Source organism: Eriocheir sinensis, chromosome 57 (genome assembly GCF_024679095.1).
Source record: "Eriocheir sinensis breed Jianghai 21 chromosome 57, ASM2467909v1, whole genome shotgun sequence".
Classification (NCBI taxonomy): domain Eukaryota; kingdom Metazoa; phylum Arthropoda; class Malacostraca; order Decapoda; family Varunidae; genus Eriocheir; species Eriocheir sinensis.
In genome coordinates this window covers 5,970,773-5,986,205 of record NC_066565.1, presented here as the reverse complement: position 1 = coordinate 5,986,205, position 15,433 = coordinate 5,970,773, and the positions used below count along the sequence as shown (strand labels likewise).

Genomic DNA, 15,433 nt, shown 5'->3' with positions numbered 1-15,433 from the left:
TGGTGGTGGTTGGTACAGTGTGGTACAGGGTGGAGGTGGTTGGTACAGTGTGGTACAGGGTGGAGGTGGTTGGTACAGTGTGGTACAGTGTGGTGGTGGTTGGTACAGTGTGGTACAGGGTGGTGGTGGTTGGTACAGGGTGGAGGTGGTTGGTACAGTGTGGTACAGTGTGGTGGTGGTTGGTACAGTGTGGTACAGGGTGGTGGTGGTTGGTACAGGGTGGTACAGGGTGGTGGTGGTTGGTACAGTGTGGTACAGGGTGGAGGTGGTTGGTACAGTGTGGTGGTGGTTGGTACAGTGTGGTACAGGGTGGAGGTGGTTGGTACAGTGTGGTACAGGGTGGTGGTGGTTGGTACAGTGTGGTACAGGGTGGTGGTGGTTGGTACAGTGTGGTACAGTGTGGTGGTGGTTGGTACAGTGTGGTACAGGGTGGTGGTGGTTGGTACAGTGTGGTACAGGGTGGTGGTGGTTGGTACAGTGTGGTACAGGGTGGTGGTGGTTGGTACAGTGTGGTACAGGGTGGAGGTGGTTGGTACAGTGTGGTGGTGGTTGGTACAGTGTGGTACAGGGTGGAGGTGGTTGGTACAGTGTGGTACAGTGTGGTGGTGGTTGGTACAGGGTGGTGGTGGTTGGTACAGTGTGGTACAGTGTGGTGGTGGTTGGTACAGTGTGGTACAGGGTGGTGGTGGTTGGTACAGTGTGGTACAGTGTGGTGGTGGTTGGTACAGTGTGGTGGTGGTTGGTACAGTGTGGTACAGGGTGGAGGTGGTTGGTACAGTGTGGTGGTGGTTGGTACAGTGTGGTACAGGGTGGTGGTGGTTGGTACAGTGTGGTACAGTGTGGTACAGTGTGGTGGTGGTTGATACATTGTAAAAATATAATTTTCACTTCTTTTTTTCCTTCCTTGTCAGGTGATAAAGAAGCCAAGCTGGCGGCCCCCCAACCGAGCCTTTGGGCCGGTGTGGACATACCTGTACTGCACCATGGGCTACGCCTCCTACAGGGTGTGGGTGGCCTTGGGGGAGCCAGACGTGTTGGAGCCGGTGGCCCTCCCAGCACCCCTGCAGCTGTTTGTTCTCCAGCTGATTCTCAATTGGATCTGGACGCCAATATTCTTCGGCTGCAAGCACCTCACGCTGGTGAGTTACCTGCACAGCCTTGCTGCATCAACTGAGAAGTGTGCAGCCTTGTTTTTCTTCTTCTTCATTTAGCGTCCTTCATTTCCCGTACGGGGTTGGCCGGGTTGAAGACAGCCTGGTGTTTGTGCAGTGCTAATGTTTGTTATTTGGTATTAGTACATCAGTTAACCTCTTTAACCCGCGCGGTGCTGGCCAAGAGTGACCCCTGACCCTCGCTGAATGCCAGCCGATTTTCATTTTTTTTTTTCCTTAGCTAAATCATTTCAAAATAATGTCAAACAATGGGGAATGATAGAAAAAGTGCTTTTGGGAGGCTAGCAATAGCTTAAAAGTCACCTGTTATAATGTGCTGGCTGGAGCGCCGAGCACCGCTTCCTTTGTTTTTCTTCCTTGCGGTCTGCCTTGCATGTCTCTGCTGACCTTTTTTCACATAATAAATGTTGTGGGATCTCAAATAATACTTTTTCTTATACTTCCACCAATATTTATATAAATGATAACAAAGAAGATAAGTGCAAAATTAAAAAAAAAAAAACCCACTTTCATCACTTGCTTCTATGTGTGCTGCTCCTCCTTCATGCACATTTCCTCCCCTCTTCCTTTTCCCTCCTTTTCCCTTCTTCATGCCTCTCCCCAATTGCAGGGGCTTCGTGGTGCAGTGGTTAGCACACTCGGCTCACAACTGAGAGAGCCTGGGTTCGATTCCCGGGCAGAGTGGAAAAATTTGGGCTACTTTTCTGATACTCTACGCCCCTGTCCACCCAGCAGTGAATGGATACCAGGTATTCATCGGAGGTTGTGTCCCGTCCCCTGGGATCTATTCCCTTCTCCTATAATTCCTTCCCCTTCTGTCTCTCTCCGACATATGACCACAGATGTTGCGCCGACTAAACAAAACTTTCCAAACTTTTTTCTCCCCAAACGCTGGGAAAGTGGGAGATGACTGTGAGTAATCCCCATAGAGGTATAGGGCTGTGGGGATGCACTGCGATGGTGTGGTGGTGGTGGTGGTGGTGAGCAAGCGTGGGTGGCAGGAGGGAACAGGTGAGGCGACAACAAAGGTTCACACTCTTCCTCTGCTCTCTCCAAATCTTGCCCTACCCTCAATGACCTCTTCCTCACAGAAAGGAGCGTTCCTAACCATCCTGATGAAGACTGAGCCTGCTCATCTTGCTCAAAGACTGTCTACATTGTTGAGGCGTAGCAGAGATGTTATGATACACAGCCTTGGAGTTCTTGCTTGGGGAAGGATGAACACATTCTTCCCCACTGCTGGAGACTGATGAGAGCTGGACATAGTCCTTATCCATTTCAGAGTCATCATCAGAGATGTCTGAGAGGCATTCAACATCCTAATATGCCCACAAAAACTCATCAATAGCCTTCTGACTAAAACCATGGTGCAACATCTTGCCCAGACAAATGATGGGTAGGAAATGATGCATGACTCGGAGCGAGTGAGCCTGACTCGCTCACTCACTGAGTCAGCCGCTTGAGCATGTGACAAGGAAGGCGTGCTCCAGGTATGGCGCACTTTTCAAATAAATTTGATCGCAATTTTCCGAATGATGAATTTTCTTTATCGGAAAAATATATATATGTTGGTGGCACTGTCCACGCGTAAACTCCAGACAGTATATACGCGTCGGTGGCACTGGACGGATTAAGGCACTTGTTGCTGGAACCACTAATTTATCACCCAGTTTGTGTGAAGCCTAGATTTTTAAAATTTTTAGAAGAAAATTATCTAAGCCAAATGGTTTCTGAACCAACTCGACAAAATAACATACTCGACCTTGTTATAACTACCCAAGATAACCTAGTCAGTTATGTCACAGTAGGAGAACACCTCGGTTCATGCAATCATAAATTAGTGCGCATTGACATTAGAGCTCAAACATCAGTGACTGAAATTAAAGTAAAGGTGCCCAATTTCAAAAGAGCTAACTTCGTAGAAATCCGACAAAAACTAACAGAAATACAACTATCAGATTACAGCAATGTAGAGGAAGCCTGGCTAAGCTTTAAAAATCATTTACTCACTCAGCAAAACACATTTGTCCCCTTGTGCGAGAAGTGAAATAACACTAGTAAAAGCCCACCGTGGTTTAATAGCGAAATTAAACACTCAGTCAAGGAGAGAAAAATGTCTTACAGGTTAAAGAAAGAACAAAGCACGCCCGAAAACATTAGACTTTATAATGATGCCAGGCGACAAGTAAACAAATTAGTGCGTCAGGCAAAGCGTAGATATGAAGAAAATATTGCAGCCAACTGTAAAAATAATCCGAAATCCTTCTTCAGTTACATAAACAACAGAAAGGCGATCAGAAGTAGAATTGGACCTTTAACAAACAGCAACAGTGCACTAGTGACTGACAGCCAACACATTGCAAACATCTTAAACAGTTACTTTTCCTCGGTGTTTAATACTAACAGTCTTCATCCCACTACCACCAGCACCAGTACTAATGTAAATTTCGAGCATGCATTGCCTAATTTTGAAATAACAACCGATGAAGTCCTTAAAGCTCTCCAATCACTTAAAACAAATAAAAGTCCCGGACCCGATAAAGTATATCCTATACTGCTGAAAGAAACAAAGAGCGAAATACTCTCCTCCCTCACAACCGTATTCAATATGTCCTTGCGACAAGGCATTGTCCCTTCGGATTGGAAAAAGGCTAACGTGACACCGATTTTTAAGAAAGGAGACAAAAAAAAAATACCAGGTAACTACCGACCCATTAGTCTAACTTCAGTTGTAGGTAAGCTACTCGAGAGCATAATTAGAGACAAAATTGTGAGTTACCTTGAAAGCCACTCATTGATTGGAGATTCACAACATGGCTTCCGTAACAAAAGATCTTGCCTATCAAACCTATTGACCTTTTATAATGACCTCTTCTCAGTTTATGACGTAACCAAATCACTGGACGTAGTCGATCTTGATTTCCAGAAAACGTTTGATAAAGTCCCACATCATAAATTACTTTATAAATTAAAGCAAATAGGTATTGACGGTCAAGTAAACCAATGGATCGCGAATTGGTTGAGCAACAGACAACAAAGAGTGGTGATTGACGCATTTAACTCAGAGTGGGCACCAGTCACTAGTGGCGTCCCTCAGGGCTCGGTTCTTGGCCCAGTGCTCTTCATTACTTACATCAACGATGTGGACGTTGGACTCAATAACCGCATTAGTAAATTTGCAGACGACACAAAGATTGGTAACTCGGTTCTCACTGACGAAGACCGGCAAAGCCTCCAAGAGGGTTTGCACAAAATTTCAGCTTGGTTGGATAGATGGGAGATGCCCTTTAACGTAGACAAGTGCCAGGGCCTTCAAGTTGGAACAAGAAATAAGAAGTTCAATTACGAAATGCGCGGCGTTAAACTCACAAGCGTTCAATGCGTTAAGGACCTGGGGGTCAAAATTGTGTCAAACCTCAAATTCTCACATCAATGCATCGATGCAGCAAATAAAGCAAACAAAATGTTGGGCTTCATTAAAAGAAACTTTTTATTCAAGAATAAAGATGTAATACTTCTGCTCTACAATAGTTTAGTCAGACCCCACTTGGAATATGTGGTATAGTTTTGGTCTCCCCACCATACAAAGGACATTGCTAAATTAGAAGGTGTTCAGTGTCGGGCAACAAAAATGATCCCTTCCTTGCGCAACAAATACTACGAAGAAAGGCTTTCCACCCTTAACATGTTCTCTCTTGAGAAACGTCGCCTCCGAGGAAAACTGATTGAATGTTTTTAAATTACTTAATGGTTTCACAAATGTAGACAGAACAAAATTGTTTATGATCGATGACACTTTGCGAACGAGGAACAATGGCATAAAACTCAAATGTAGACAAGTAAATTCAGACTGCACCAAATTCTGTTGCACAATCTTCCCGTTTCACTTCTTTGCAATTGAAGTCTCCTGTTAATATTACCTTTTTATTATTCTTTATTTCGTCTGTCAGTGCCCGTACTGTTTCTTCCAGCACAGCGTTATATCTTACCTCATTCCAACTTTTGGTTTTAGGGGGACATAGGCTGTTATTATGTTAGTCTTCTCTCCACCTTTTACCAGTACCTGCACAGCCATCACCTCTGCACTGTCCTTTCCATATCTCACTTCATTCACTTTCAAGTTTTGTTTCATCATTATCATCACTTCTCCAAATGTTGTATGTACTTGCTTTTTCCCTCCAGCACAAGTTCCAATTCTTTTACAAGTTTTGTTTCAACTTTACATATAATATCCGGATCACTCTCCCTTAAATAATCAATTAGTTCAATTTTCTTTGATACAAGACCATCTATGTTTGTGTACGCAATCTTTAAACCTTTCTTCCCTTCTCCCTTTCTTTCCCCTCCTTCTATCAACACGCTTACTCTCTCTTTTCACCTCCTATCCACCACTTCATAAGTTTTTTGTTCTTCATTCTCCAAAAAAATTCTTCTTTTCTTCTTCTGATCTTTCTTCATTTAGCATTTCCTTTAATATCATTCTTTCATCCTCTTGACATATTTCTCCTCATATATATTTGCTTATATTTTCAGAGTTGTCTAGTTTCCATGACCTATTTAGTAAGGTTTCAGTTGCCATTTGGGACCTTAGCTGTGTGTGTGTGTGTGTGTGTGTGTGTCTATTTACCTGGTTGTGACATACGGGAAAAGAGCCGCACTTGCGCTGTCCCGTCTCCATATCCTCTCTTATCCAACTTTTCCTTAAAATCATGAATGTTTCGTGCACAATCCACCTCCTCCTCCAGTCTTTTCCACACCTCAATGCTTCTGTTTGGGAAGCTAAACTTTTTCACATCTCGCCTACACGTGGTCGCCCTCAACTTCTTTCCATGTCCTCTTGTTTCTCTCTCGTTCCACACACACAGGTCCTCTCTGTCCAGATTCTCCACTCCACTCACCATCCTGTACACTGCTATCAGGTCTCCTCTTTCTCTTCTCTCCAGGGTTGTGAGCCTCATGCTATTGAGTCTCTCCTCATAAGTCCGATCCCCAAGTTCCAGTACCATCTTAGTTGCTGTTCTCTGCACTCTTTCCAGCTTTCTTATGTTTTTTTTTTCATGAAGGGACCATACCACTGATGCATATTCCAACCTTGGCATTATTTATATTTTTGCAACCACACTAGTGAGTGATACTGGTCTGTAATTTAATGGGTCCTCTCTCTTTCCTCCCTTAAAAATTGGTACTATGTTTGCTCTCTTCCAATCTTGTGGTACCCTTCCTTCCCTCAGGGAGGCGTTCATTACGGAGTGCAGTTTCTCTGCAAGTTGCTCACTACATTCTTTTAGGATCCACCCTGATACTCCATCCGGCCCCGTTGCCTTTCTCACATCCAGCTTGTTTGTGTGTGTGTGTGTGTGTGTATTTACCTATTTGTATTTACTTATTTGTAGTCTACAGGGCCCGGACTAAGCTCTATTAGTCCCGTCTCCATATCTACATTCATCCAGCCTTTCCTTCATTTGATGGACATGTGCGTGTGTGTGTGTGTGTGTGAAGAAGTCAGGTCAATGTTACATAATTAGAAAATCCTTTAATAGCGATGCAGTAAGTGGAGGGTCCACTGTATTTCCTGAGAGCCAAGATTTTCATAATGCCTCCACGGTGCAGTGGTTAGTATCCCTGACTACGAATCCATGGGCCTGGGTTCAGATCCCGGCCCAGGCAGTCGGCGCGCAGTAAACAGAGCTGTTCATCCTCCCATTGGGGCAGGTTGATAAATGGGTACCTGGGGACATCTGGGGAAGATAAACTGTGGTAACCCAGATGTCACACTGGCCCTGCGTTGGGCTAAGGGTTCTCTCCCACCACAAGCTCAAAAGGGACATGCACAGCTATAGCATATGCTCCTAACATTGCCTTCACCTTTTTCCAAAATTTTTAACCTGGTAGCAGCGGGGATCATGTTTCTTAATGGTCCCTCCAAGCGAGAAAAATGAGAAAAAATCACCCCTCACACAAACCATTTCATAATATATATCAAATCATTTGTGATCAGATTATGTATCATCTATTTTGGGGGTTTTATATCATGGCACAAATTTGGCCTGTCGCTGCTACACAGTAAAGCCACAAATTTGGCCCGTCACTGCTACCGGGTTAAGAGTCTGGCAACAGTGGTGATGGTGTCCTGCCCCATTTCAGGCATTGTTCGAGATCCTGCTCCTTGATGCCTCCGTAGCCATGACGCTCTATGCCTTTTGGGGGGTGGACTCCCTGGCTGGCCTGCTGCTGGTGCCCTACATGGCCTGGGTCACGCTGGCCACCGCCCTCACCGCCTCCATATGGAAGGACAACCCAAAGTGGCGCCTCGGACCAGACCCCAAGAAAGAGTAGTTCTGCAGTTGTTGCCTCAGACCGGTGCAGGATGCTCTACATTACTTCCATGGACACTTCCTATATGCTTCAAAGGGATGCGAGAACATTAATTTGTCATTTTAATTTCCTGCTTCACCTTGGCTGTTTTCCTTACATTATTCATGGCACAGTGAGGCTCAGAGAAACTGATTGTTTATTTCAATGAGCCCTTTTTTTAATTACTTCAGTGCACACAGGAATATTGCTTGGTCCATATTGCTTTAATGTGGTATTACTGTAGTATTTGTTAGTTTTTGTGGCTAGTTTGGCTTCTCACTTCCATCTTTGGGACAGATTTGTTAGTCAGAATTGTTGGGTTTTCACAGAGTTAAGACGACACGTTACAAACTCAGTTGTATATGTGATGTAGAAAAATGAACAAAATAAACAAACCACACTTTGAAAAATGGCTCAAAAAAGGCAAATTTTAGCCACATTAGTGTTGATAAATACTAATACCATGCTTAAAAAATCTGCTTTTTATGATTGAGTCAGAAATGTTAATAACTTTTATAAGGGAATTCAAAACTGTAGAAGTACAAGTGAGAAAAAAACGGCAGTAGGAATAGTCAGGAGAGGCTTAACAATCGCTGCCTAAGCTCCCAAGGAACACCTTTTTTACACAGACTAAAGCATAAACTTGTGTGTTAAAAGTCACACCCGTCAGTGGCGTGCATCAGATGTTATCATGGTGCTGATGGTGTTGTCTTTGAGTGAGACTTTATCACAAACCAACTTCGTCTTCCATATCTTGTTATTGTTACTGGACTGTGTTTGCTGCATAGTGTCGCCGATGCATCGTGTGTTCATGAAAACTGTCTCTGTCTTGGAGTTTTGCATGTTTTTATATATATTGGACAGCCTGAAGGATTCACTGCTGTGGTAATAAGTGCTTTTACTATAGTCAGACACAAACATGAAGTCTTTGGGCGGGTCCAAGCCTCTCCCCTCACCCCCGGTACGTCACTCTCATATGTCAGCTATTTACTATTTGAAATTGTATGTTTATTATTCTAAATACTTTAAACAAGTCCATATAGTGATGCAAATGTGTCACTTATTAGAAAATGGCAATTAATTGATGCATTTTTGCTCTCCGACATTTGTAGCGATCAGAGATACCATGTCACTTCCTTCCTCACCCCCACATGCAACAACAGCTGCTCCATGGCTGTCCTCGCTCCCAAGGCTAGGTGTGGCAGCACTGTGGGCAGGGCACTCCCCAGACAGACCCCACCCAATCGGACTCCATAGCTGAGTCTGACTATAACTCCTTAGTCCAAGTAAGCCTGGCCACATACACTGTAGAATAAGTTCTAGCATGAGCACTGGATGCACTCTTATGAAGTGTGATTGCCTGTGATTGAGCACCGTCCCAAGGTTGTGATGGGCTGTGTTAAGCAATAAGTACAATAGGTTTCATAAGTCTTTAGTATTCATGGCAAATTTGCCTTCTTCTAATGGTTTTAAAAACATGACAGCATGAAATTGACCTCTCTTGTGGCCACTCTATAATTTATAGGAGCGTGCTTAGCAGAGTGATTTACTGCTGTGTTAAAGAGTGGTGATAAGAATCAATGCTTTCGTCCAAGTAAGCCTAAGCATGTATACCATAGAATAAAGTCTTGTAAGATAAGATGAACACTGCATGCACTCGTATACAAGCTCACTTGTAAGGCTGTGTGGAGCAATGAATATAATGGCCTTGATAAGTCTGTAGTACTCATGGAAAGGTTGCATCGTTAAACTGATCTTGAAAACATGATATCATAAACTTGACCTCTCTTTTGGTCTCTCATTTCTACACTGTCATAGGAGTGTTCTTAGTGGACTGATTCACTGCTGTGGCAATGAGTGGTAATAAGTATCAACACTTGCCCAAGTAAGCCTGACCATGTGTACTGCAGCATAATGTCTTGTGGTCTGCGAAGAGCAGCGGATGCACTCGTGTGAAAGCTGATTTCCTGTGGGTGTCGGCCCCATCCCAAGGTTGTGATGGGCTGTGTGGAGCAATAAATACAATAGTCACGATAAGTCTGTAGTATTCATGGAAAGGTTGCCTCCTTCAACTTGGTCTTAAGAGCTTTGGTACGTGTTCCTCAACGTATCAACTCCCATTACGATAATTTCCGAAGGCCACAGAGAAGATTAAGTGGGTTGTCATGGGTGATTTTCCCATTCAAGGTCCAGAAGTCATATAAAATAATGACAGGCATTACAGAATACACAAGTGTACTGGTGTGATCTGTATTCTTACATATCTCGTGCTATCATTACCACCATTTTCCAAGGTCACAGAGAAGATTATCCAGATTTTTGTGGGTGATTTTCCCCATGCAAGATGCAGAAGTCTGGTAAAACTATCACTATAGTCAATCCAGGAGCAATTGGCGGACGGGGGGATTCTGCGGGGGTCTCTCCTTCCGTACCACGCTGCCACCTCTCTGTCTCCCTGCCTGGTCAAACTCTTTCGCCTCTGCCTGTCAACATCTACCTTTCCTTCCTTCCAAAGGTGGGTTTTCCTTACAGTAATTACTTATCAACACTCCCTTTCTTTACCACTTACAACTCATAACATGAAACATTGGTTACATCCTTATCCTTCTTTCCAGCAATCCTACCTCTTACAGCTTAGGTTAACATCCAACTCTCTCAACACTCTTCAATATATCTGCGTGGCGGTCTACGGACTCTAGGGGGTGATGGTTCTTCCTCTTCTTCCTCCTCAGGAAGATTTATCTCCTGCGCCCCCACTAACCACTCTTCCGGCCCATTGTACGGTTTTACCTTTTCTGCGGTCCTCTGAATTCTTGTCCGGTAAACACATTGGTCAACACGTATGCACCACCATTTCTCATAACTTCCTCACATTTAATTTTCTACTAGTGCTTGGTTGTGTTATTTCCACTCTAACCCATACAAGGGTACCTGCTTCCACCTTTTGGTTCTTACGCGTTCTATTCACGACGGCTCTGTATCTGTGAGCCATTTTCTGGTGAGTTTCTTTGATTATCTCGTGGGCTTCACGGATACCTTCCTCACTCGCTTCCGTGTCCGGTAAATCACTACTAATCAAGCGAGGGGGGGGCCGTGAAAAGAACGCATAATAAGGGGAGACACCGGTGGTTGTGTGTACGGCTGTGTTCAATATGGATTGACACTGTAACAATAGTTTTGGCCACCTTAACGGGTACCCTTGACATAGACAGGCTAACACTTTTCATGGTGCGGTGCATACGTTCCGTAATACTGTTTCCTTGAGGGTGGTACGGGATCATCAGAGCGGCCGTGATTTTATATCTGCCACACAGGTCTCGAAAACTTTGAGCGGTAAACTCCTTCCCATTATCAGTTAACACGGTTTTTGGCGTTCCGAAATCCATGATATAGTTTTTAAACCTTTCACACACGCCATCCGTATGTTTGGTCTTAAGTGGATAAAAAAATTTCATAACGGGAATAATGATTACAGATGGTTAATACATAGCAGTACTCATGGGCTCCAGCAACCATGTCATTCAGATCGAGGCTAACTCTCTCCAGTGGCTTTTTCCACTGGGGGGAGCTCTTGCCACTGTTGCTGTAGTCCAGTAGTGCCTTTATACTGTTGACACATTTGACAATTTCTCACATACATGATTACATCCACTTTCATGTTTTGCCAGTAGTATAGGCCCTGTACCTTGGCCAGTGTCTTCTCGATCCCTAGGTGTCCCACCTGAGCATGGGTCTGTTCTAGGACTTGTTGTTTAAGAGCTGTTGGGACAACTAGGCAAAACTGTTCACTTCCATCTTTTTTTGTAATGGCATAATAGAAAACCCTTTTCCATACCACAAACTGTTTTAAGGTGCTACGTGGGAAATTCCTCCTGGGCACATTTCCTCCCTCTAAATACTCTATCATCTGAACCCACCGGCCTTCTTCTAATTGCAAGGTTCTGATTTCCTACTTAGTCTTTCCTAATGTAACGGTCCAAAAGTGCAACGATTGAATGAGTATGGAATGCAAGTGAGTGAATGATTATATATTACAACAAACGAGCAAGTGAGCGGATGTGTGGACGGGTGAACGAGTGTGTGTGATAAGTAGAGATTATTGGCGTGAATGAGGGTGTGAATGGATGAAAGGTGTCTGAAATCCCTCATCTCCAGTCTCGAACCCTAGAATGATTATTAGTTAGCTAGCAATAGATTACCTAGTTGTAATGCAGAGAGGGAGTCACGTGAAGAAGGGGGAGGAGCTTAGCGAGGAGCAAAGGCGAGCAGGCCAGGGCAGGGAGAAGCACGGGCCAGTGAGGAGACGAGGAGCAGGAAGCGAGGAGGGCTGCCAGGGAAGAGACAGAAACCCAGAGAGTGAGCCGAGGAGAGCCGTGATAACAGGACGCACATTTTTGCTAAGGGGGTGGCGTGACCGTCCATCACAGCCCTGTGAACACCACCAATCACCACAAGCACGGCAAAGGCAAGGCAAGGCACAGCAGAGCACAGCAAGGCGAGGCAGAGCAAAACACAGCAAGGCGAGGCGAAACAAAGCACGATTTGGCAAGGCGAAACAAGAAGGACAGGAGCAGCACCACCACACGCACAGCCTCATAACCACCTCCACGGCCTCTTCAACCACACGCCCAGCCTCATAACCACCTCCACGGCCTCTTCAACCACGCCTCGTCAACAACGCTGCTACAGTTACCGGCCTTGGCAGTCTACCCCCCGCCGGCGCCTCAATCGCCCCAGTGCTCTCCTCCATCCTACACCAGTCAGCACTTCAAGGGTCATCAACACAGATAAGCATTCAAATGTTCCCCAATCTCCCTGATAGATAGTTAGTTAGGTTCAGTAATATGTATGTATTCATTTAAAATTGTCACTCCGCTAACCTCCCAGGAGCTGTAACTATTCATACATAAGAAAAGTGATTAAGTTACTGTAAGTGCTATAATTTCAAGCCTGTCAACCTGCCATTTGGGCATTACTGAACACACCCACACCCACACACGCACGTTATCACCACTTCCCCCTTGACTAAACATTGTCTCAGAGTGGTTCACACGGGAATCCACCCACCTTCCATCATTACTGCACTAAAACCCAGAACGAGTGTTCACTTGTCCTGAGGCTTGTCTCAACATCATTGACAACCGCTCGGAAATAGCCAGACGACCACCCCGCTACCACATTACCATCTAAACAGTGGCCGTCAGAAGGAATGTAGCGTTGGCTTGAAAAAAAAAGACGTTACACTAAGATGGCGTCTGCTGGTGGTGGAGGTATTAATAGCACTGGGCGAGAAAGTTGGTCAGCCACATTATTATATTTCCCCTTTATGTACTGAATTTTATAGCTATACTCTCTCATTTCCAAGATCCACCTGTTCATTCTGGGAGATTTTGTTTTCCTTTTGAATATACGAACTAGGGGTTGATGGTCCGTTATGATAGTGAATTTGGTCCCCCATAAATAATGATGGAACTGTCGACAGGTGAGGACGACCGCGAGAGCTTCGCGATCCACAGTAGCATATCTAAGTTCTGTGGGGTTTAGCTTCCTTGAAAAATATCCTATGGCTCTATTGGTGCCGTCTGGTGCTATCTGACTTAGTACTCCTCCTACATGGGTATTGCTGGCGTCGGTGGTGACATAAAATGGTTTGGTTACATCAGCTCTCACCAGTATAGGAGCCTGCGTAAGTTTCTCCTTCATTTGCTCAAAGGCCTTTTGACATTTCTGTGTCCACAGGAAGGGTGTTTTTCTGGTTAAGTCTGTTAGAGGGGCGGTAATTTCTGCATAGCTCGGTACATGTTTCCTATAAAACCCGCACATGCCGAGGAATCTTCTCACCTCCCTGATGTTGCTTGGGGGTTTTTGGGCCACTATGGCCTCGATATTGGCGGGATCTGGTTGACATCCCTTTTCAGACAGGATGTGCCCCAAGAATTTTACTTGTCTTTGCCCAAATTTACTTTTACTAATATTAACCTTAACCCCTTTTTCTCTGAGGGTGTTGAAGAGCTGACTTAACCGTTTCACCAAGGTCTGGAAATCTGGCCCAAAAATAACGATGTCATCTAAATAGTTCTTTACCCATCCTTGCTTGATTAGTGGAGTTAATACCTGGGCAATTTGTCTGGAGAAGATGGCTGGGCTACAGCTCAACCTGAAGGGGAGTCTTTTAAAGCGGTATAAGGACACCCCATCACTGAAGGTGGTTAGATCTCTAGATCGAGGGTAGCATAGTATCTGTTCCCTGACGCAACCTCTACTAGTTCTTCTAGACGTGGTAATGGGTATATGTCCGTAGCTAAGTGTTTGTTTACCCCTCGATAATCTAAACATCCTTTTGGAGCCGTCTGGTTTTGATACCAAGACGATAGGGCTCAACCAGGCTGCTGTAGAGGGCTCGATCACCCCCTTCTCTTCCATGTCCCCTACTAATTTCTCTATAATTGCTTTGGCCTTCTCAGGATATCTATACTTGGGTCCTCTAACCGGAATAGGGTTTTCTACTGCAATCTTTACCGGTGGAGCTCTTATTTTCCCGATCTCTGAGGGGTGTAAAATGAATAGTTCGTTATTTTCCTGAATGACATGAAGAAGAACCTTCTTTTCCTCCTCTGAAAGATGGCTGAAATCTTGGAGGGCTAACAGGGATTTCAGTTTGTCTTCTCGGCTTCCCTTTTCCCTGGGGTGGTCAGCATGGGGGAACAAATCATTCTTGATACTAACGTTCGTGTGAACCTTATTCTCAGCCACATCTGGGCCTTTATCCGGTGAGTTAAGCTCTTCTATTACTTGTACAGGTTCGTATGAGCCGAGATAGGTACCTTTTCGGAAAATCTGGTGGGTTTTGTTTGGATTATATAGGGGAACAAACACCTGCCTTTCCTCTGTCACTCTGCAGACAAAATCGTGCCTAGGAGTTTGATGGGGGATACCAGCAAAATGGTTCCCGAAAGCTCCGATACCGTGAGAGGATACAACTCAGTCTGGAAGGATGGAATCTCGATCGGGTTGTTTACTCTCAAGGTGGGCCTGAAGGGTTCGATCGTCTCCGGTACTATACGAACTCGTTCTACTTTGCCGTGTCGTTTGGCATGACGTTTGTCGGGGAGTACTGGTAACCACACCCTGGAGGTGCCTTGTTTACCTATTCCTATTTCTAGGCACACCATTCCTAGGATTCTTAGTGGGGATCCTGTGGCACCTTGGAGTTTGGGAGGGGTTCTTCTCTCATTGATCTCTGCTCCCAGTCTCAAAGCGGTTGCATGACGAACTAGGGTGTCTATTAAAGCTTGTACTACCCGACCATTGACCACTACCGAGATAGTAGGTGACGTGTGACTCTCCGGATGTCAATTTTTACGATATGTTCTCGCCGGGCAATTTGGCGAGCCGCGCCTACAATTCGGCCTAAGGCAGTCAAAACAGGCCCCTGGAAGAGGGCGCCTAGTGCAATCCCGATATGAATGACCGTTTGTTCTGCAACAGGGGCAATACACTGAGTTGACCTCCAACCTTTGCAACTTGTCCGTTAAGCCCTTAATGGTCTCCTTTAACTCTTCCATTTCGCTTTTTCCTGCGATGGGGGATTCTGTGGTTTCTACCTTTGGTTCTGGCAGGCACTGATGACTGAGGGCATGACCCTCGTTAAACACTGGCGCCTGGGTCCATTCCCGACTCTCAATTGGGCGGCTTCAAGATGGCGGGCACTCGCCTTCCCTACCCCTGGACACCGGCCTTCAGCTGTCTCTCACCCATTCACCTGCGCCACACGGGAAGTGAAATGCCAGAATTTTTACTCTTTACTACACTCCCACACGTCCTTTGCGTGTAACGAAACACACGAGAAATTAATCCAGACAAGGAAAGGTTTGCCGGCGCCGGGGATCGAACCCGCGACCAGCGTA

The 15,433-nt window shown here is 45.1% G+C and overlaps 1 protein-coding gene across 2 annotated transcripts in view; it reads left to right on the top strand.

The window, feature by feature from the left end:
* LOC126984732 (translocator protein-like) overlaps positions 1–9,563 on the top strand; it is a 29,337-nt gene extending 19,774 nt beyond the window's left edge. For both annotated transcript variants that reach the window (XM_050838757.1, XM_050838756.1), the window contains exons 3-4: positions 912–1,139; positions 7,317–9,563. In XM_050838757.1, the coding sequence (XP_050694714.1) occupies positions 912–1,139; positions 7,317–7,508 (420 nt within the window). In that variant the 3' untranslated portion in view covers positions 7,509–9,563. The remainder of the gene's footprint in view (positions 1–911; positions 1,140–7,316) is intronic.
* Positions 9,564–15,433: the final 5,870 nt, after the last annotated feature.